Source organism: Rhagoletis pomonella, unplaced genomic scaffold (assembly GCF_013731165.1).
Source record: "Rhagoletis pomonella isolate Grant_MI unplaced genomic scaffold, Rhpom_1.0 Rhpom_scaffold_01955, whole genome shotgun sequence".
In the NCBI taxonomy this organism is placed as follows: Eukaryota; Metazoa; Arthropoda; class Insecta; order Diptera; family Tephritidae; genus Rhagoletis; species Rhagoletis pomonella.
Window position 1 is genome coordinate 12,516 of NW_023460509.1, and position 23,231 is coordinate 35,746.

Genomic DNA, 23,231 nt, shown 5'->3' on the forward strand with positions numbered 1-23,231 from the left:
AAAGCCAAGTTTGAATCAAGTATTAGCAAGCTATCTGAAAAATAATATATGTGTGTCAAATGAAAGATTGCTAAGAAACTTTCAGATTGAACATTTAAAATATTACTGAGGTGTTTTACAAGCGTTGCCACCCGTTTAAAAATTAAATTCATTTAATTGAGATGAATTACTACAATATAGGTATCTATCAAAAGGTTTTTGATAAAGGTTTTAGTTCTAACCTACATATATGAGGGTTGCCACCTGTTTTAAAAATCAAATTCTTCTTGAATTAAAGGAATTTGATAATTGGAATATGTATCACAATGTGGACGTCAGACGAGAGGGATTTAATAGGGTTTTAGTGGGAAAATATTTCGAAGAGGGTTACCACTTGTTTTAAAAGTCGCGCTTAAATTATAAATGTTCAGCTTGAATATGTATGTTTGAAATCTAAATTCAAATACAATTAAATTATAAGTTTAATGAGTTATTGCAATTTAGGTTTTAATCGGAAGAGTCTTGAAAAGGCTTTATTTCTAAGCAACATAGTATGTATAGCAGGGACTCCCCAAGTTTGAAACAGTTTTAGTAATTTAATCACTAAATTTAGTCTGCTTGTAGTCTTATTATTCATTATATTTCATACACTCAGCGAAGCGGGTGAGAGCGATCTAGTACATTATAAAACGATGACGATGTCATACTTATTTTAAAACAGTCCTAGACTTAGTTTATTAGAGTTTGATATATGAACATGCATAGATGCACATATGTATAAATATGTACGTATGTATTTGTACATGTAAATATGTATTTATATGGTACTTGTGGTAAAATTATCCATTCATTTTGCTTAAATCTAGCCACGTATTTACATTACTTTACATATATCTCTGCGCAGAAATATGTAAGTGTTGCCATGTTAGTAATTTTCCAGCTGGAAAAGTAGAATTAGTTTTTTTCTGAAAATCTTTTACCTCTTTCTAGCTTTTATTTAAATTTAGGAAAATCCAAATAAAAAAATCACCACTAACCTACTTTTGCACAGTTTTCTGTTGGCGGCGGGATTTTTGAATATTTGCAAAACTGCAGAAATATGGAAAGGTATAAATTATCGAATTTAATAATTAACATTTACTATTCAATAGATATTTCAAGAAAGTTGTTATGCCCGCACCCCAAGAGAATATTATCTAGGCAGACAGTAGAAGCTTAAGAAGGTCCACAATTAAGCAGTTGTCAAAAATCTGCTTGTTGAATCAAAAAGTTGTTAATGAAACTACTTTATTTCATGGTATCATGCAAATAACCTTTAATTTGTTATTGTATGTAAGAAATATGTACCTATTTTGCTGTTTTTTTTTTTGAAAAGACGAATAAAACATTTAAATAGTTGCGTTTACACATTTAGCCTTTTTTAGCCTTAAACATTTTTTATTCAGCTGCTTTTAACTCCTTTTTTTGTCCATTAAGCTGGATCGCTGAAAAAATTCTGGCAACACTGGTATTAATGTACATATGTTGCTCATATGTTAAACCCGACACCTTAACAGTACATTTGACTGCGAAACAGACAAGCGGAAAGTTGAGCCAGTAAACGTTGCTGATGAGTCAAAGCTTTGTGGAAAAATCGTCGAATCTGGCACCGGTTGGAGAACTGTGCATCAGCCTAAAACTTTCAGGTGAATCAGACTTTATGTTAGTCAACTCGATTACTCTGCAAGCCGACTAGTTAGCTTAAAACGAGTCGGGGCATTGCTGATCTTTCTTAAGAGCGCATGCGATTGTGTCCAAATTAGCTTCATCTAGGACACAGCGATTTTGCAGGGAACCACATGACCAATTATTTGGTAAGGGTGGAAGTACACTGCTCTGCAAAATCTTCTACTTTAATTATCATTATACCATCACACTGGCTTTACACATTGAGGTTCGCCGTTTGCTACCAAAACGATTTTTCCAAACTTTTTCAGGGCAGTTATACCTTGTACCATCTGTGTCCTACTCTAGGACAGAATGCCTCATGCTATCTCAGAAAGCGCTCGCCATAAACCTGAATATATGAAACCATAAGGCCGGTTTCTACCGGAATGAAATGGGGACTGTCAGAGATGACTCCTAGGCACGCAAATGAGAAAGTCCCAGTTTTGGTGGCTCTTTTTGACTAGAAACTGTCTGACTGCTATTTCCGTGGGCAGACTAACGGTTATACCTACCCGCGTCTCAGCCAGATTCAATTATTTCCTAGCTTTCCACAATCTTTGATACTAAGATGTTAGGCATGGCGGAATTCTTCAACGTATGTATTTCGGGCAGAATTTTCAGGTAAAAACGAGGTAGTCGACTATCTGTGTAACAATACAATAACGATTAGTATGGTAGATACCTTCGCTGAGAGCCATACCGAAATCATGGCCCTGCGATCGCTTATGAAAATTGATCAAGGAATTCCTTATTACTCTCTCTCAATTTTCCCGGATTACTTTACAAGTCATGCTGGTTTGGGACCCCGAGCACTGTGACAATTCATTAGTTAGCTGATAAATTGACTATAGCCGCACCTTGAGGTCATGTCTGCTATCAGGATGATTTACAAGTTCTCATTGCGACCTGTGGAACCCTCCTTGTGAGATGAACTTATATAAACCCGATCTAAAATGTTGCAAGTGGAGAAAGCTGACTAACCACCCACACTAGGTTCTGACGTTTGCCTCGATCAGACAATATTAAAAAATCAGCAAAGTTCCAACAACACTTCTTAACGGCATTTTTAGAAAATTATTGGGTGTGTATTATTGTAGTCCATGCAAGTCAAAGCAACTTGACAAAAGCTACTATTAGACCAACACCTTTTGTATCTCGACTGCAGCTAAGACTAGTATGTCAGCTACACCAGCTTCAGCGGCAGTCAAGCTGAACCAATGAAAATTGCAAAGATTTGCATTTCAACAGCAGTGGCAATGCCAAACGATTACGAAATTGATAGAACAATGAATGGGTAAGGTGATGCTGAAGACAGATAGACAAATGAGGTGGACAGCAAAGAGTGTAAAGTGTGAAAGGGGAGGGAAAACGAAATGAAAAGCAAGAATTTAAAACAATGAGCGAAAAACAATAGGAAGAGTATATAAAAAATGAAGAAAAAAACAAACTTAATAAAACACAAGCACCAGCAGAATACATACATACATATGTACATAAACACTTAGTAAAGAAATTTGAGAACAGCAAAAAAATTAGCAACTCAACCGGCAAGCTTAGCAACGAGTTTCAACACCGCAATTTAGAGGATTGATCGCTAATGATAACGTGTGCAAGAAGTGGTGAGGAGTTGTTTCAAAGCGTCAGTCAGCATTGGTGTCGATTTTAATGAGTATTTATAAAAGGCGGTCAAAGTGTTTAAGTGCTGAGCAACTAAGCAAAGAGTAGTTAATTAATGTGGAAATGTACAGTGCCCTGCCAAATGATTAGAAACAGTACTCAGATATTTATATTTTCAAGATTATTTTAACCGCCCAATTCTGTGTTTTCTTGATAATTTTTTTGTAAAGAAATTTTATCAAGATTTTTATCAAGTAGAAGCTTCCTTCGCATTCTGTGTCAATATTTATAAAACAAAAAGCTCTACGACTTCCACATTAGTGGAACTGATTTCCACATGAGTGGAACTGATTTCATTGTCATATATGAAAAGTATGAAATTAAAAGCGAAAAAGCTTTTGACTGCCGTAGCCGAGTAGGTAGAGATGTCGACTATAATTCCGTGTGTCGTAGGTTCAAATGCCGGCACATGGAGTATTTAATTGTTAGAAACAAATTTATTAAGATACAAAACTTATACAATTCACATGAAATTTCAATTTGTCAATAGCATTTTCAATCTTGATAATTTATCAAGAAAAGAGCTTTTGATTTCTGTGCTAGAATACCAATTCTTGATAAATAATAAAAAATTTACAAATTATAAAGATTTTCAATTTATCAAGTGCACAGAATTGGGCTGTAAATTTAACTATTTTTTTTTATATAAAAATATATTTCATTCAATAGCATAAACCACATTAGTGAAAGTTTCAAACTTTGTGCAAAATTAGCGAAAATTCAACAAATTTCAAAAAATCGTCATTAAATTTCAAAATTTTTTATTTTGAATTTTCAGATATGTTTCGAGTATGGATTTTTACGAAGGTGCTGTTCATTTTCTTCTACACAAAGTATGTTTGAAAATTTTTTTATTTGGAAGACAATGCACAAAACCGTCAACCGTTTATTAAACAAGTAATTTTTAGCAAAAAAAACCGACCTCAATTCTCATATAAAAAAATATATATTTATATTTCATGATCCAATGATCGGATATAAACCAAATAAGTATTGTACCACCTCTGAGATACTAGCCTAAGACACTAGACACTAAATAAAAAAGTCCGACGAACTGATAACCTCCTCCTTTTTGGAAGTCGGTTAAAAACAACGCGAATTTTGAACTACTTAAAACTAGCACATTGTTGTATTGAAATTGAATGGGCTAAAAAACTGCATACTCTGAAAATTTGTTGAATTTTCCCGAATTTTACACAAAGTTTGACACTTTATTTTATGCCATATGAATTTCAGTTATTGAATTGACTACATGTGTATATAAAATAATTAATATTCAAAAGACCGTATAAACCTTAAACTACAAAGATCTGAGTACTGTTTCTAATCATTTGGAAGAGCACTGTAATTTTGATATCCAAAAAAAAAAAAAATATTAAACTGGTAATTAGCTTTGTTAATTTGATATACTAACGTATTACTTTGAATGGCCTCTTTTGTGTTGTTTATATTTTTAGTTAGCGGTTACCGGTCGATTGATTGTGTAAATAATTTTCTTTATTTTCTTTTATACTAGGCTTAATTTTACCTTTCATTTGGAATATTTTCCAAGGTCTCTCAAACCCAGCGCTCAACCAGAAAGAACATCGGTATCATTCAAAACTCTCATTTTAGGTGTTATTACATCAAAGAATAAAAGAATATGAGGTGGGTTTAGTTGACGGCTGGAGGTCCCACTTCCGCCCGCCCCCCCCATGTAGGAGCTGCCAGCATGAGAAAAAATGGGGGCTGCAGAGCTGATGAGCGGCGCTGACTAGCATCGGTGGAGAACCGGTGACCCTAGTATTCCTCTTCGTGTGCTTAAAAAAAGTGTGGCTTCCTGCGAATCCAGGTGTCAAGGAGCTCATTTTTAGTATTTCCGTGCAACTCTTCATTTGCGATTGTTTTAGGCAAAACAGATTTCGGAGTATTATATTAAGACATTCGCTTACGAACACTTGCAGGCGCCAAGTTATTGTAGTAGTGGCTTTCAAGGTGGAGTAGTCATATAACAGTATCGAGTGCGCTTTGGATTTGAAAAACCTAATCTTCAAAGTGCCCCTAGTAAGTGGCGGTAACTGGTGCCAGTATCGGTGGAATAGCAGGTTTGTGGCAAGAGTGCTTTTAAGGGTCAGTAGATGCATTAGACGCGACGGTTAAGAGTTTAGACGAAAGCCGGTAGATGCACTTTTAGATCATTCAGTGGCTCTAGACAATAGTGAGATCTACCCGATTTTACTTTAACTTTCTTGTGGGTTGTTCGGTGACTCCAGGCAACGGCGAAAGTATAGGTAAGAGCCGCTGGGGGAAAGGCAGTAGATGCACTGGAAATGGTAAGGTCATCGATAAGCGCCGATGGCTGAAATTGTGGTTATCTTGCGGGCGCCATCCTCGTATTCCCAGCAGCAACTTCTTCTCTAGCTGAATTTTTCTTGCTCGTTTGGAAAACGTTTTTTTTTTTATAAAAAAATTTAGCCTTTATTTTTAAGCATTCATTTAAAAGTATAATCGCTTAGGGAACGATTTTTTTATTCTCAGCTTTCCTTTTATTAAAATTCACCGAAATAATAATTTTCCCTCAGTAAACTCTATATTTAATTTGAATATTTTCAGTTTTCATCTTGCTCACCTCACTCAAAATGGGCAACTCATTAACGCACGCCGTCAGTCGTGGCTCAAGCGTTTTCAGCCACAACAACAATAATCGCTCGCGCGCCTCTACAACACCCAGATATCCAAAGTCACGCTATCATTCCACACTCGACTCCAGCGGCGGCGGTGACGGCGGCGTGCCACCACACAAGTCGAAAACATTGCCAGCGCGTCACAGTCGACGACGCAGTGACCACACGACCAATGACATTCACGGTCATGGACGTAGTAAAACGCCGCCAGCGTCAGCGCCACCAAATGGTGAGACGTCGCGTATACTCTTCCTACTCTATCTGATACATCGCACATGGAATGTAATGGTGGAGACGGTGGATACGCGCAGCAAAAGGTGAGTATACATACATTTTTATAGTTTTCAAGTTTGTGTTGCATTGAACTCTCACTTTTTTCGTTTGTAGGTCACGTCGCAGCGCCAAGGCATCAGAAAAACATGACGCTACTACCACCACCAAACCTACAAATTCTCCGCGTTTATATAGAGAATGCGAACTGAGTTGCACGAACAGCGATGGGGATTGTTCTATCAATATCACAGATCTGGATGCGGCTGAGGTGGCGTCGTCTTTTTGTTGTTCACAATATTCCTACTGCAGTTGCAGCTATTGTTTCGATGCTAATCAGAATGTTTACAATTCCATTGGTGGCGGCGAAGATTGCTCGTTGGATTCGATTTGTGACCGATCTTTATCGAAGTGTGGCAGGTGAGTGAGAAAAAGAATGATATATATATATGTACTGAGATTGACAAGTAAATTAAGAAATTACGTTAAGTAACTCCTCTGAAATGACGATCGACAAATGTGAAGGCAAAGGCATCAGAGAAATGCAGTAGCAATTAGTCGCAAATAGAACGCTCTATCGATCCTACATATTTTCTTATTCTTCTGTTTCTTAGCTAATGGTAGTTAAGCTTCGAATATCGAGATTAAAAGTGGTTTGTATGACATCATTTTCCACTCCGAAGTCCCAGAAAGACTTAAACTTGGGCTCAGTGTGCCCTTTGTAACTCCTCGTCCTCCTATTTGCCTCAAGAACCATGACAGACTGTAGATCATCTGAATTTTCTTCCCCTGTAAATAGTGAAAATAAATGGTTGGCGCTAACATATATGGTAGTGTTTGGCCGAGCTTTTCCTCCGATTTGTGGCGTGCGCCTTTATGTTGTTGCACAAAGGGGAGCGACCTACAGTTTTACGCCGACTCCGAACCGCGAATGTATTGTTATGAGAAGCTGTTTTTCATGCCAGAAATACACTCGGAGGTTTACAATTGCCTGCCGAGTGGTGATCGCTGTTAAGAAAAGGCCTCTTTTGCTTTTTGAACGATTAATAAGAATCCTGTCGGTATTTTACGTGGGTACCGCTTGTCCACCTAACCCCATGATGCTGTGATGCACAGCGGATGCAACTCCGCATAAACAAGGCATAACGTAACTATACCCGCATTTGGAAGTTAAACCACAGCCACCACGCTACTCCCCGAAGAGACCTACCAAAATTATCATGCTGGAGCTGGTTCCCCGTTGTACCATAATTAGGTCCCTGGTCAGAAATTGTAGCCTAGGCTACAACAAGTTGAGTGACTAGGGTCCCCGTGGTTCTCAGGCCCGTTATTCCACTTTCCCGTAATGTCCTTGCGGGAGGAGGATGACAGAAGTATGCCCAACACTTACCTAAGTATAGGGAAAATGTGTATCCCACCTTTGCACTGGGTAACCAGAACGCTGGGAATCCCGCCGCCAGCTTGTCAGCAGCCTATATATCGGACGTGCAGGCTCAAACTTCACATGGCACCCACGGCTTAGCTACCGGTCCAGACGGACCTGGTCAGTGGAGGGCGTACAACCATTACCCTTTTTCACGTTCGACACGGATTTCGTAGTTGGTTGCAACAACGGTTACGCTTAATGGTAATCCAGAGAGCGCTGGTACAGAAAAGACCAGCATCTGTGATCCTACAACAGAGAGAAAGAGAAGAAACCCGCGCCTCTACCCAAGGCGAGTATTGAACATCATTTGGTCCGTTACTCTGCACCCGCAATGACAACAGGGAGGCGTAACTGAACGGTTAATGACTCAATCTGAGATTTAGTAATGAAGACGATGTATCGACGGCAGTAATTTTAATAGTGGCAGGACGATCGCAGTGCCGGGCACAGGAAGAGTTGCTTAGATGGTTCAAAGAACAAACTGATACCGAAGACTCATACCCAAACCGATTGGCGAATCGACAGCTTTAGTGGCACTGGCGTAAGAATCACATATAAACCAAACTTTCGATTGCGGAAGTTATTTGAAAAGCCAGGGACACTCAAACTGTCAGCGGCGACGTTTTTAAATTTAAAAGTTTGAACATACAGTGGGGTTCAAACTTTTAGCAGTTGTTTACAGGCTAACCTAATATTTGCGGCTTGCGTTTTGGTACGCATGCCGTCGAATTTGTTTTTTTTGCGTCACCCGAAATTGACTTGCATGCGTTTGCATTTGATTTCATTGAGCGAAACGTCAAATCAAAATGTCACGCAGAACGAAAATTGGAAATTGAGTTAGCTTCATACGCACGCCGTTCAATTTCGGTTGATCTCATACAAGTTGCATGTGCATGAGAAATTTTTAACAATAAATTGGCGGCGTGCGTGAATATTAGGTTAGCCTGTTAGTTGTTTAGTTGTTAGTAGTGTGACCAGATGAATACTTAAAAAGATTGGAAAGAAATTTAGCAGCACCCCTACAAATTTTAGTGAACGGTACTCATTAAATAAATTTTAAAATTGGTAACTAGACATGCTCTCTCTTCGAATAACAGTGGTACTGGTAGGTCTTCTAGTATAGCAGGTAAGGTAAAAAATACCTGCCTAAAAGTGTTGATTAATAAGAGCTTCTCATTTTGTCGCAATAGCTTTGTGGCTGACTGTTTTTCTAGGACGTAACATAGTTTCATATAAATGAATTTACCATTGTAATTCAACTAATCTCGAATTGCCAAAAAGTAGTTTCATTTAGTCGAAAATGTGGATAGTTCACCGCAAAATTTTTAGACATTTCTATAATAAGGGGTGCCGCAAGGAAGCGCTTTATGTTCTCTATTGTTTGTCCGTTTTATACCCGAGCGCACTTGTGCACTAGTGTATTATAATTTTGTTTACATAACGGTTGTTTGTAACAGGCGAAACTAATAGAGATAGATATTGAAAAATGTATACATAAATGATCAGAATAAAAAAAGGAATCGATTAAGCGGTAACTGTCTGTCCGTCCGGCTTACACACGATAACTCGAGTAAAAATTTAGATATCTTAACGAAACTTGGTACGTGCACGTCTTTCGGGCGTAGGACAGAAGGTATTGAAAATGGGCAAAATCAGACAATAACCACGCCTACCTCCCATACAACGGTAGTTTTCAGAAATACAAAAACTGCGATATTTTAGTAACTACTGAAGAGTATTTACTTCAAATTTACATTTACAATACCTTTTAGACGAAAATTAGGCCTATTAAAAATTTTTGAAAAATGGGCATAGCCACGCTCACTTATGGTTACATGTGTATATCTTGGTAATCACTCAACCAATTTCTCCCAAACTTGGTGCAGTTGTTGCCTTGGTACAACATACCAAATGGCTGAAAATTTTTGAAATCGAACAATAACCACGCGAAATAACAATACGAAATCTTCGTTAAATCAGTAAATATTAAAGTTAATAGGTGCAATCCCGTATTCCTCGGACTCGGACTAGTAAAACTGTCAAAAAATAAAAATTCGCTCAGAGCGAGAGAGTAACACTGAAAAGTACGGGATCGCTTTCTAGTACAAAATTGTAACTTCTCTCAACTCCAACATAACCTCCAAATTTTGGTTTTAAATTTTTGCTTATTTTGTATGTAAACGAACTCAGCTCACACATGTAAATAGCCAAAAATACTTTCAAATTCATTAGAATCCACTTAAACAAGTAATTAAATACTTTTCAACATGAATTAGAAGAGTGCACTTTTCTTTTGTTTACAATTTGGTTGCCAAACACACTACAGCTGATCGTTTGACACATTTACCAGAATTTACCAGCAAAAAATTCTCGGACTAAAACTGGTAACTTCTGACAGAGAGGGAACTGTATTTACTCTCTTTTTTGTCCTCTCAATAGTCAGAGAACCGAGTACGGGATCGATTTCCAGTAAAATCTGACTGATTCTGACTAGTCCGGACTCGTACGGGATGGCAACTAATATATTCAAAATTGAAACTTGCAACAGTTCTTTACCAAGAAATACGTTTATGATAAAATTTTCGAAAATGGGCGTGGCCACGTTCACTTATGATCACATATATGTATCTCGATAACCGTTCTACCAATTTGCACCAAACTCGGAATGGTTATTGTGCAAAACGTTAAAAATTATTGAAATCAGACTAAAATTACGGCCACTTTCATGTAACGGCAAATTTCTGAACTGCTTGAAACATCGATATTTCGATATTTAAGGACGCTAATTTACTCAACATTGATACTAACACATTGATACTGAAATGGGCGTGATTCCGGGTTAAACCACCCCGGCTTACCATGTGGCGATAGTTTTCGGAAAGGAGAAAACATATATTTAATACCTGTGCCGGGTATTTAGTGTTCGGCTCCACCCGACTTAGACTTTCTTATTTGTTATAAATGACGTTAGTAGCCGTTTACTCCATGCAGATGATCTTAAGGTATGTATACGCTATAATCTAGGATTCATTTGATGAGGTTAGACTTCAATGTGATGTTGACGCTCTCCATCTTTTGTGTCGGAAATTCCGTCTATCCTTAAACATACATAAATGCTGCCCAAATCTGCCACTGAAATTTTAACAAAGTGCAAGTTTAAAGTAGCTGGGACTTATGGTTGATTTTTGGATTTTTTTTTTTTGTTGCAGGTGTTGCTCATTTTCTTCATATCATCGAATATACTTCGTATGGAAGGAAATGACTAGCACCGGCCAATGTGATATTTGGTTATTTCCAATCATGCCTCATCGCTCACAGAGGTAAAAAGTGCATACGAACTAAGCATTTTTAGGTTCCTAAGTAAATTGTATGCGTCAAAATCAGTAATTTTTTTTTTTTCTCAGAGTACATACTAAAACGATGAAAATTACGTATAAACAAGTAATTTTTAAGCAAAAAACAAAAAACCAGTTTCAATTCTCATATAAAAATTTAAGATAATTGTAAATTTCTTCATGATCCAATGATCAGATTTAAACCAAATTAATATGGGATCACCTGTGAGGTAACACCTTTCTTCTAAAATTATTGAAATCGGTTAACTTGGTCCAAAGTTATGCGGTAACATACATAAAGAAAAAATTAAAATAAAAATATTCAGACGAATTGATAACCTTCTCCGTTTTGTGAAGTCGGTTAAAAAATTTAGCATTAAAAAAGCCACGATGCCAGTTCTAAAATTTCGGGCTTAATATATAATTGCTAAATATAGCCTTAAGAGGTCACCTGGTCACACCGGTTGTTTGGGGATCTTTAGGCTCTCTAGCGCTATAGCTACTACAATGCCACTTCAACTTTAAAGCTAACTGTATTTTTGATAGCAGAGACTCAAACCCCATTGCTTACATAGATCAATTATCATTTCTGCGCCTCAAAGTAGATAACGGTTTTGGTCATTATTGAAACTGAGCTTCTTTGTTTAGCAAGAAGATATGTACACACATCCAGACATACATGTTTGCAAAAAAAATCTACGCGGCAGTGCAAGGAGTAGCCACGTGCCGACTAGTTGCAAATACTTATTGCAAAGTTAGGTACTAAATACATATAAGTAATTTTTGATCGCTATTTTATTCAGTGATAAAAGCGTTAAAGGAAAGTGTGAAATAAGTGAATTATGTAGATCATTGATATTATGCGACTAGGGCGATTTGTAAGGTAAGTGCATCATTAATACATATGTACATATATGAAAAAATTTGAACTCTGTTTAACCTGAATACGCGAAATATCATACCGAGGGCTATCAAATTAAAAAAAAAAAAACAGTATTTATTTGTTTATGCTATTTATTTTATCACACTTAATCCTACGTTCCGACCCATTATGGGTTATAAATCGTTACAATTTATCGTCGATAAAATGTTTAATCATCATAATGTATGATGTGAACATAATTTGGTTGGTAATAAATTGGCCCAAATGGCCAACGCAGACCATGGACGAATTTCGCAATATTTGTTGCTGCTGCGAATTCAGCTAAGGCATTTGTTTTCGAATTTAGCCAGGGTGGGAAAGTGGGACCTGGAGCAATAGGCGGTGCTGAATAATGGGCTGGAGGTTGTCCTGATCTCGCCTTTGCAACAGGATAACCAGCGACGTCGGGTGTTGGAGCGCCGTATGAATTTGTAACTGATACCGAACTTTGGCTTTGATAAGCTGTTTCTGTCGCAGCATAGGAAGCAGGTACAAGTGCTGTTTGTGTTATTTGTGCTGAGTTTATACCATCGTATGAGGATGGCAGAGGCTTTGAGTAACTAGATGGCACCGTTTCCGCATTTTGATTTGAAGAGGAGTAAGCTGGAGATGCAACCGCTGAACCAGGTGCTGGTTCCGGTGCTTGGTAAAGAGAAGATGATGTAGGAACTGCATATGAAAATGAAGCTGGTGTTGGACCTTGGTCGGTAGGATAGGTGGCAGAAGCTGGTGTGCCATAAATTTGATTCCGAGCTGAGTATGACGCAGTCTGTAGTGCTGGAATTGGCTCTGGAGCGGCATAAGAAGCAGAAGCAGAAGGATAACCAGTGGCGGCGGGTGCCGGAGAGCTATTTAATTTTGAACCATAAACATCTGCAGCTGTGTCTGTTGCCGCATACAAACCAGATGCAGCTGCTGGGTCCGCTACTGGCGCGGAGGATGGTGCTTCATAAGAGGATAATACCGGATTTATGTAAGGAGAAGGAACCGCTTCAGACGTTTCGTAAGATGACGCTGCTGATACCACATGGGAATAGGAACCTGGTGAAGGGCTTTGGTCGGCATGATAAGTGGCAGAAGCTGGTCCTGGGTCCTGTGCTAAGTATGATGAAGGTCGCCGTTCTGGATTTGACTGCGGAGCGGTGGAAGAAACAGAAGCTCCATAAACTTGGTCCTGCACTGCGTATATTGAAGGCTGTGGTGCAGGGCTTGGCTCAGGAACAACTTCATCCTGGGCTGTGTATGATGACGGTTGTGGTGCTGGAATGGGCTCTGGAACAGCGTAGGACGATGGTTGTGGTGCTGGGCATGGCTCTGGAGCAGCGTGAGTAGCAGAAGCGGCATAAACTTGGTCTTGGTCGGAGTATGACGAAGGTTGCGGTGCTGGATTTGCATCTAGAGAACTGTAAGGTACAGAAGCAGAAGCTGATGTGGCATAAAGTTGGTCCTGGGCTGATGAAGGTTGGGGTGCTGTACTTGGCCCCGGAGCAGGGTAGGAGGAACGTTGTGGGTCTGGAACGGCGCAAGTAGCAGAACCAGGTTCGGCATAAACTTGGCTTTGGTCAGAGTATGGCGAAGTTTGTGGATTTATCTCTGGAGCACTGTAAGGTACAGAAGCAGAAGCTGGTACAGCATAAAGTTGGTCCTGAACTGCGTATGATGAAGGTTGTGGTGCTGCACTTAGCTCTTCGGCAACGTTAGTAGAGCCTGGCGAGGAATAAACTTGGTCTGCATGTGATGAAGATTGGGGTGCTGGGCTTGGCTCTGGAGCAGCGTAGGACGATGGTTGTGCTACTGGATATGGCTCTAGAGTAGCGTAGGTAGCAGAAGCAGGTGCAGCATAAGCTTGGTCTTGATCAGAGTATGACGAAGGTTGTAGTGCTATATTTTTCACTTGACCAATGTTAGTTGCAGAAGCAGAAGTTGATACGGCATAAGTTTGGCTTTGTGCTGCGTACGACGAAGGCTGTAGTGCCGGACTTGCCTCTTGGGCAGGGTATGATGTAGGTCGCAGTACTGGACTAGGCTCTTGGGCAACGTTAGGCACAGGAGGAGAAATTAGTAGGACAAAAACTGGATCCTGGTTTGCATATGTCGGAGGTTTTGGTGCAGGACTGGGATCTGGAACATATTGGGACGAAGATTGTTGTGCTGGACTTGGCTTTGGAGCTCCATAAGTTGCGGAATAAGAGGCTGGAGAGGCATATACTTGATCCCGGACTGTGTATGACGAAGGCTGTGGGGCCGGGCTTGGCTCAGGAATAACGTAAGATACAGGAGCTGGTTCTGGGGCAGCATACACTTGGTCCTGAACTACCGGTGAGTAAGATTTTGATGTCGAATTTTTCTCTGAAGCAGCGTTAGAGTCCATAGCCGGACTTGCAACGGTGCAAGGAACAGAACCAGAAAAGTGGGAGGCATAATCTGGAGCCTCAACTGGGTTTGACGATGGCTGTGATGTCGCACTTGGCTCTGGGTCTACATAAGATACAGACACAGGATCTTCGGCGACATAAAGTTGATTCTGGCCTAAGTAAGACGCTAATATAGATTGTAAGGTTTTTTCTGAAACTATGTAAGTTGGTGAAGAATCACCTGGAGATTGCTCTGTTTTACTATAATCGGCTGCCGCAGGAGCTGTCTCTGCATACGGAAGCGATGCTGAGCTTTGGTCTTGCGCTTCGTTTTTTCCAGATAATGAAGCTGGTAGCGAGTAACCTTCATTTTGTTCTGCATTTGACGATGACATTGCTGTGGTCTCTTGCGCTGTTGCATAACTAGGTGATGGGGCAGCAACGAGCTCAGCGCCTTGATACAATTGAGCTATATCAGTAGAGGTAAGCGCATCTTCGGGAACACTATCCGTTTCAGAAGTTGGAGCGCTTGCAGAGTAACCGTCATTTTGATCTGCGTATGCATCATAAGCTGGCGCGGATACAAGCTTGGCGGGTTTCCTTTGGGCATCAGAAGTGAATGTATATTCCGGACCGCTTTTGGACTTCGGCGCTTGAATTGGCGAGCAGGGCCCTTCGCCAATAACTGTCCAGTCTGTGGAAGAGTATAAAGAAGGAAATGTATTTAAAATGGCTTAAAATAAAGGCGAAAGTGAAGGCCGTCAAAGTTTGTATTTACGTTGCTTGGTCTCGCAAATCAGTCGATCCACTAGGCATGCGTTCGGTACAGTCTTCACAGTTGCTTTCGGCACTTGCTGCGCGCAAACTGGCTTAAATAACTTGGGACAGACAATTTCATCGCAATTAGGCAGACAATTTTCAATGTCCGTTTTTATTGGAACTGCAGATGGAAGAAATAAAAATTTGTATTTGAACTAAATACTGTGAGAAGAAGTTGAGAAAAGCAAAGAAAAGTTCGACTCACCTATTCTCCCAAAGAAAAGTTGTTTGTAAATATAAGCGTTGAGTTTGCATTCATTCTGGAAATAAAGATACTTCTGCCCATTCGTTGCACACACCGGTGAACCACTTTCGTTACAAAGTGGTGTGTAGAGTTCAGTTGTTGAGGCCGCAGCAGCTAAGCTTCCTATAAAAAATATGTACCACATTCTCAAGACTATGGTTTGGGTTTTTCAACGAGTGACTGAGATTTTATATTGAATGTTGCCTTTTTATATACATATTCAGCAGGGGCCAGTAGAAATGAAAATTGGTTTTTCTAACCTCACCCACACATTTATCATTTTATGTGCTTCTACTGCATTACACCAATCTAAATATAATAGTAATTTGTCCGTCGCCTCGAACTTTGGCAAAGTGCGTGTTTCATTAGAGGGTACGTATTCGGTGCTTAGCATGGAAGCTCACGCTGTTCTGATTTTCTTGAGCTGCACGTACGTGTTTTTTCGCACGCCGGTTAATGACTTTCTCGCTTACTTATTCTGACCTAATTTGCCATGAACGTTGGATTAACCACTGAAACATGCTTAAGCGGCTAGTTGAAGTTGATAAGCGCGCAGCAATGAGTGTTTATGATATTTGAATGAAAATTCTACGCAATTGGTCCACTATTATTTAAGATATTTTTTATTTCATTAATGCACGTTTTACTTGTGTGCTTCACTTAATTTATTCATTATGCAATTTTCATCTTTTTCTTTGTTTAACCAACGAAGCCAGCGTTCGTCATCGATGGTAAGCTGTGGGTAGGTGCGGCATATTATTTCAGCTGAGCTATTTAAAATTACTAATGTGGTTGCCAATATATACCAACTGGAATAGTGTGTATTGAAAACATTTAATTTCGGTTTCTATAAAGATAAGCAGCACCGAATGCATTTACCGCTGAACGATTCCTTCAGAACCTTTAGAAATATTCGGTGTTTTTTTCCTATTATTTTTTAATTGTGACTAAACAGAGAATTAGGTTTTGTATGGAAGCCGCCGCCTTTTTTCGGGCTTCAAATCCAATCGTTTTTATGTTGAAGTGCCACAACCAAAACGAAAACCACTCTAAAAAATGGTTCGATTCAGTTAAAAATAAAAATCCACTAAAAAAATGTTTAGTTATTTAAAAGATTAAATCTAAATTTGTTAATAAGTTAAAGGTTAAATGAAGTATGGATTGACTACGAATGAGGTTTAGGAAAAATTTATTTTGAGAATATTTTGAAAAGGGTTGCCTGCCACTTATGTAAAAGTCAAATTAAAATTTTTCATAAATAAGGTACTAAATTGAGGATGTCAAGCGAAAGAGTTCTTACACTTCTTTATTTGAAAAATAATTTTAAAGAGGAGATGCCACCTGTTTCAAAGTAATTAAAATTCATCAGTTACTTCAATGATATACATATTACAAACGAAACAGTTCGATAAAAGCTTTATTTCGAAAAATATTTGATTAGCTGTTTACATGCTAAATCAAATTTAATAAAATATTACAATAGAGATGTCAAACGAAAGATAATTTAAAAATCGAATTCAATTTAAGTGAACATTTGCCAAATAGGACATGGGTCATTCCATGTAAAAAGGAAAACGACATAAATGTTAATTATCTCTACTTCAGTGGTAACCTCTTTTTAAATGAACACAATTAAACAATATTAAAAAAGTAAAAAGAATCTGTAATTTTTGTTACTTCATACACAATTACACTGTACCAGTCACAATGCAATGGAACAGTGATGAAATTGATGGTACAATTGTACTTTTTTGGTACATTTTGGAAGCCAAAAGTACATTGGTACTACATTGACATTTTTGATACAATTTGGTCAAAATACGGCACTGCACCACACTTTGCATACTTGGAAATCAGCGTTTTTGTGGATAAAAATACAGTAATCTTTTCTTCTTCTTTTCATAGAAGTAAATACGTGGTGTTTATTAAAAATTAAATTTTTGCTAAAATCAACAAAAAGTTGCTGTGATAATAGGCCTATTCATAAACATTTACAGTAAATACTTACAGCGGGAGCGTAAAAGAAACATAGAGAGTGAAATGGAGAGGTAGTGAAAATTATCATAAAGAGTTATTGAACGCAAAACTAGCAAAAACGTGCAACTTACGCCATTTTAACTTTCTGATGTTTAAGGTTTGCCGCGTTATTTTTCTTTTGGTTGGTAATGTTTCCATAGTCATAAAAATCAAAAAATCTATCTTAGATTAAAATTATGCACCCATATTTTAATTTCACTAGTTTTGTTTTGAGCATGTTTTTGGTAAATAATTAATATTCATAATTTATTGGAAGCAAAGTTTCAGAGCACAATCCTTGTGTTGTATTTTCTTTATACAATATAATCCATATTTAACCTTTCATTCTCAGCTCGAAGGTCTATCTTATCAACTTTTTTATCAAATGTTCCTCTAAATACATTGTTTACATTTCGCCCTTTTGCAAATTTTGTGAGTTAATAAATGCATTTCCAGTGAAAACATGCAAGTACTGGTAGCAATTCGTAAATATTTTTTTGATATTGAACGGGTCTGGGAGTGTTTCCGTATTCTCCAGACAAAATTATCTATCAGAAAAAAATTCTGAGCATTCGCTATCAAAGTAACAAAATATACAGAAAATTTGAAATCTTCGAAACAGCTGATCATTTTCGCAGTTTTAATAGGTGGTACAGATATAGCTATGTGCCTTTAAAACTAACCCATTTACTTTTCAACTATCAACTGACAAATTCTGCCACAACTTTTCAACATTTTTATTTATTTTGGAAAATTGAAAAATTGTATACGGCAATCATAGTTGACACGCACTACTTAAAATAAAATAAAACTGGAGATTAATAGTAAATTAACTAAAATAAACTCAATATGTAAACCTTGTGCGTAATAACTTTACCTTTTTTTTCATTGTATACAATATTTATATATTCAAAAAGCCCTATTCTCTTTTGGTATTCACGAACATACATATCTGTGTTCGTTTGGAAAAGTAGCTTATGTCGAAAGGCTGGCTTTAGTATAATACGGCATTCCCTTTATTCTTTAAACAACAAGGAATTTTTGAATGAGACTTAACAAGAATATTGACTTGCTAGTATCGGAAGCACGTTTATTTGCCTAAAGTTATTCAACGGCTCAGCGCCGGTGAGTCATTCGCAATCGTATGCTGCGAATGCCGATTTATACTAAAGCCAGCCTCTCGACATAAGCTACTTTTCCATACGAACACAGATATGTTTGTGATCAGCTGATTTTCTTACTTGCAAGTTTTCGCAGCTAAGAATTTTTCCAGAAAAAAAATTGCAGAACTCGATGTCATTTTGGGCTCTCAATTTGCCCTATTTTGCAAAGGGTAGGAGAACGCAGAAACTGTGGTAATTTTTTTACAATTTTAGAAAATTTTGAATACGAGAACCTTGTTATTTCTATAAAAGTAAATATTTTGGAAACTTTTATACAGATAATTTTTCAAATTTAAAAACATTTAACTGTGTGTATGCTTTTTCAAATGTTGGTACTTCTTCGGTTTATTTAGTACATTATTTTTGGTCATTTGGTACAAAATTAAAATACTCATTTATCATCCCTGCAATGGACTATACTTATCTGTCCTCTGACAGCAAAAACATTCCACCTTTCCAAATTTCAATAATAAATGTGCATAAGTATGCTATTAAATATGTGTTTATATAGTGTAAAGATTGGCTACGAATGCCCTTTGTCTCTTATACTGAAATGGGCAATTTAGTTGATAATTGAACTATTTTCAAATAAAATTTTTTAATTTTCGGTGATAGATAGTATTCCTATTTTTAACTAGCAAATACCCAGCGCGCTTCACTGCGCCTTAAAAGTATTTTTATGTTGTTTGATACTCGTATATAAATTTTTCAAATACGTGGCAACCCTCCTAAAAAATATTTTCGGCAGTAAACTTTCCTAAACCTTTCAGTTTGATACTCATATTGCATTATTCAATTTATCTTATCAATTAAATTAAATTAAAATTTACAAACAGGTGGCAGCGTTCCACAAAAGTATTTTCAACTGTAAGCCTTCTTAAACTTCTTCTTTTTAAAAGCCATATTGGAATATTTACTTTATCTTATCACTTAAACTTATTACTTTATCTGAAATTTTAAAACAGGTGGCAACATACTATTTTTTTCTTTCTATATTTTAAGTTAGACCTTTAGAAATGCATCGGTGACAACTGCATTCAATTCCATGCATTAGCTTTCGAGTGATGCGCGTACAAGCATACACACAGAAAGACAGAAAATAATTCAAAAAATTTTTGATTTGGCTTCTGTTGTTCAAATAAAAACCCCAAATACATAGTTATTAATTTTTCTTTAATATCTATTATGTACAGACATCGGCCTGTTACAATTTTATTATTAGACTGCGGATTTTTATGCAGAAAACGACGCCTAACAACATGTATCACTTAACTGTAAGCCAAATAAATAAATTTGTATACATTTTGCTCATAGTTATGGGGTACATATTTTTAGGCTTGGTTTTCTGCATAAAAATCCGCAGTCTATTTATTATACATATATGTGTAGATTACATTCATTACAAACCACTTCTGAGTTGACTTCATCAAGGCGCCAGTTTATTGCCAAAAGTTCCTGGAAATATTACTTTTTGTAATATAAGTGCAATACTGTCTAAGTGGCATTTGTGCCAAAAACCGATGCGATATGCGATATCTACCGACGCGATAACGTGAATAAGCAAAAGCCCTTAAACTACGATATGACACGAATACGATGCAGGTTTGCAAAATGAGTTGTTTATCATGGTTGAACCTCTCTCGTTGTGTAGCAGGCTTTCGTAGGTGACAAAAAATCAAAAATCTGCAACCCTAAATGGAAAAGACATTCATATCGTGCGATCAATTGTGCTCGCTGTGATACAATTTTTGAACGTGTCGTATCGCAACGGTATACCTCATCTGTTTGAGCGCTCCCATTTTCAAAAGGGGTATTCACCAAATTGAGAAATTGATCTGGCACTCGGGCAAAAGAGCTGATTAGCTCAGACAATGACTGTTGATAACAGATCTTTTGCCAGAGTGCCAGGTCTATTGCTCAACTTGGTGAATACCCCTAAAGGATTGTATTTATCGCATATCGTAAATTTTTATATCGCCTCTGTAGCATCGCATCTGCTTGAGGCCACCTTTATCCACTCATAACAAAATATATATTGATATTTGACAATGTAATGCAAAATAACGGCATAGTTGCAAGACTGCTGATCTAGAGTGGCATATATTACCATTCTCTCCTGGGGGTCAATTCCCGTTCTATGTTATCGTGAAGTGGAGTGAAAAGTCAAAATTTCGCATCGAAAATAAGTGCGGTGAGAAAGTGTTATTTTTATCACTTCACAATAACGCAGAACGAGAATTGACCCTCCGTAAAATTTTCGTAACTTCTAGAACATCATGTAACAAACCCCATATAAATCCACATTTGAAACTTTGTACAAAAATTATAAAAAGTTTAACAATTTTTACTGATTTCGCCCTAAAAATTCAAACTTTTTATTTAAACTGTTTAGAAAAAATTTTAAAGTTTTATAGCCCATTAAATTTTAGTAGGTTAAGATGCAAATTTTAAGACGCTAGAAAATTGCGAGGATTATAAATACATATATTTTTTTTTGCTGCCAATATTGTGCATTTTCTGCCATACAAAGTATGCTCGACAATTTCTTTTATATGGGGTTTCCTTAAGGACTATTCTGTATACACTCCAAAGCTTCTGCCGACCAGGTCACAAGTTTGCGATGAGAATGCCCCATCGTCGAAGCTGCGCCCTATCACCTCACTTACGAATCTATCCTTCGCCATATCTGCAAAAAGCTATTCTCTGCTGCTCATAAGCCATTAGATCGGGGGATACATTTGTTCGTTTTCCCTGTGCGGGTTCCGCTTTGGCTCTCGCCGGATGTTCAGCAATGAACTTCTCGGCCGAACTCTTCTACGATCAGTTCTTCAGCGTTTTTGCCCCTCAGTCTCGCCAGCTGTTGAGGCATTTTCAGAGCGAATGGAGCATATGCCCTGGCTTGACCACCGCTTCGCAACGTTGGATTACTTGATCTTGTCCAACGACAGACTGGACCTTCCTGAATGGGGGGGGGAGGGGGCGTTACGGTATACGGTTTTAAAAATAAACAGTAGAAGTCGGCAAAGGTTTTCTCATGCCAAAACAGCTTCTACTATGCCTTCGAAAAGTTATAGCCACAATTTCAAACAAAGTCAATTTAAAGTTAACTTATGGTAAAAAATCTGCCGGATTTTATATTTGCTTCTGAAAGCGTCTGTAATATTTCGATATTTTTGCTTTCGGAAACGGTTCGAGGCAAAAGGAAATTACTGCTTTCAAAGAGGAAGTAAAGGTATGGCTAGTTTTCTATGGCGTATCATCAGGTAGGACGTGGCAATGAATATTATTTAAGGCTGGTCGGGTTGAATAGTTGGATTCGTAGAGGTGTTTTGGGTATTAACCTATTAAAAATTTAAAACCATAAAATACGGGCATCTCCAAAAAAAAAATATTCATTGCATATAACTTAATTATCACATCGTTTATTACAAATTGTTTATGGAATACACTGTAAATAAATTAACTTAGGAGAACACTATAGATAAAAGATAACATCACTTGAATTAGGAGAAGAATTAGGAGCAGCCGCCCGCGCTTTGTAAGATGATTGAACTGAGTTTGAGCCAACGTACGATGCCGAAGGAGGAGGGCGAGCATAAGCGTTTTGCACAGAACTAGGTGCTGTGTAAGATGCTGGAGCAGGCGCAGGAGCAGGTGCCGCATAAGAAGCTTGACCAAATTTTATGGTTATATAGGAAGCTGGAGCCGGTGCAGGAACACGTGATGCATGCGACGTCTGAGTAGAGCTACGGGAGGCATAGGATGCCGGAGAGGGTGCAGGATAAGGAGATGGTGCAGCATAAGAGGCCTGAGCAGAGCTAGGAGCAGCATATGTTGCAGGAGAAGGATCTGGGGAAGTATAAGAGGCTGGAGCAGGTGCGGGTGCGACATACGAAGCTTGAACATATCTGGGATCAGCGTAAGATGCTTGAGAGGGCAGAGGAGCAGGGGCTGGGGCAGCATAAGATGATGGGGAGGGCGCAGCATAGGAAGCTTGACCATTTCTGGGCTTTACGTAAGATGCATGAGCGGGCGCAGGGGCTGGTTCAGGTGCGGTATAAGAAGCTTGAGCATAGCTCGGAGCAGCGTAAGATGCAGGAGCAGGATCCGGGGCAGCATAAGAGGCTGGAGCAGGTGTAGAAGCTGGAGCCGGTGCGGTATACGAAGCTTGGGTATAGCTAGGATTAGTATATGAAGCTGGAGAAGGAGATGGGGCGGCATAAGATGTTGGGTCAGATGCAGGAGCGGCATAAGAAGCGTGAGCATAGCTCGGAGCAGCGTAAGATTCTGGATCAGCCGAAGGAGCTGGTTCTGGTGCAGAATAAGCGGCCGGATCAGAGCTGGAAGCCGAATGAGATGATGGAGCGCGTGCAGAACAAGGTACAGGAGCAGGTGCTGGTGCAGCATAAGAGGCCTGGCCATTGCTCGAGCTTACGTACGATGCAGGACCGGGCGCAGAGGCAGGTACAGGTGCGGTATGAGAAGCTTGAGCATAGCTCGGAGCAGCGTAAGATGCAGGAGCAGGATCCGAGGCAGCAAAAGAGGCTGGAGCAGGTTCTGGTGTATCATAAGAGGCCTGTGCATTACTGGGGCTTACGTAAGATGCAGAAGCGGGCGCAGGGGCAGGTGCAGGTGCGGAATAAGAAGCTTGAGTAT

General features: G+C 38.5%; 2 protein-coding genes across 2 annotated transcripts; one reads left to right on the forward strand and one right to left on the reverse strand.

Moving 5' to 3' along the window:
- Window positions 1-5,955: 5,955 nt before the first annotated feature.
- On the forward strand, window positions 5,956-11,927 carry LOC118752919 (the record flags this gene model as incomplete). Its single annotated transcript, XM_036487766.1, has 3 exons — window positions 5,956-6,343; window positions 6,426-6,716; window positions 11,861-11,927. Coding segments are annotated over 3 exons (746 nt in total), but the record flags the coding sequence as incomplete, so codon positions are not given.
- A 221-nt stretch (window positions 11,928-12,148) lies between these two features.
- On the reverse strand, window positions 12,149-15,541 carry LOC118752918 (flocculation protein FLO11-like). Its single transcript, XM_036487765.1, has 3 exons — window positions 15,358-15,541; window positions 15,112-15,273; window positions 12,149-15,027 (listed from the first exon to the last, which is right to left on the reverse strand). The coding sequence occupies exons 1-3, from the start codon at window positions 15,539-15,541 to the stop codon at window positions 12,149-12,151; spliced, it is 3,225 nt and encodes a 1,074-aa protein (XP_036343658.1).
- Window positions 15,542-23,231: the final 7,690 nt, after the last annotated feature.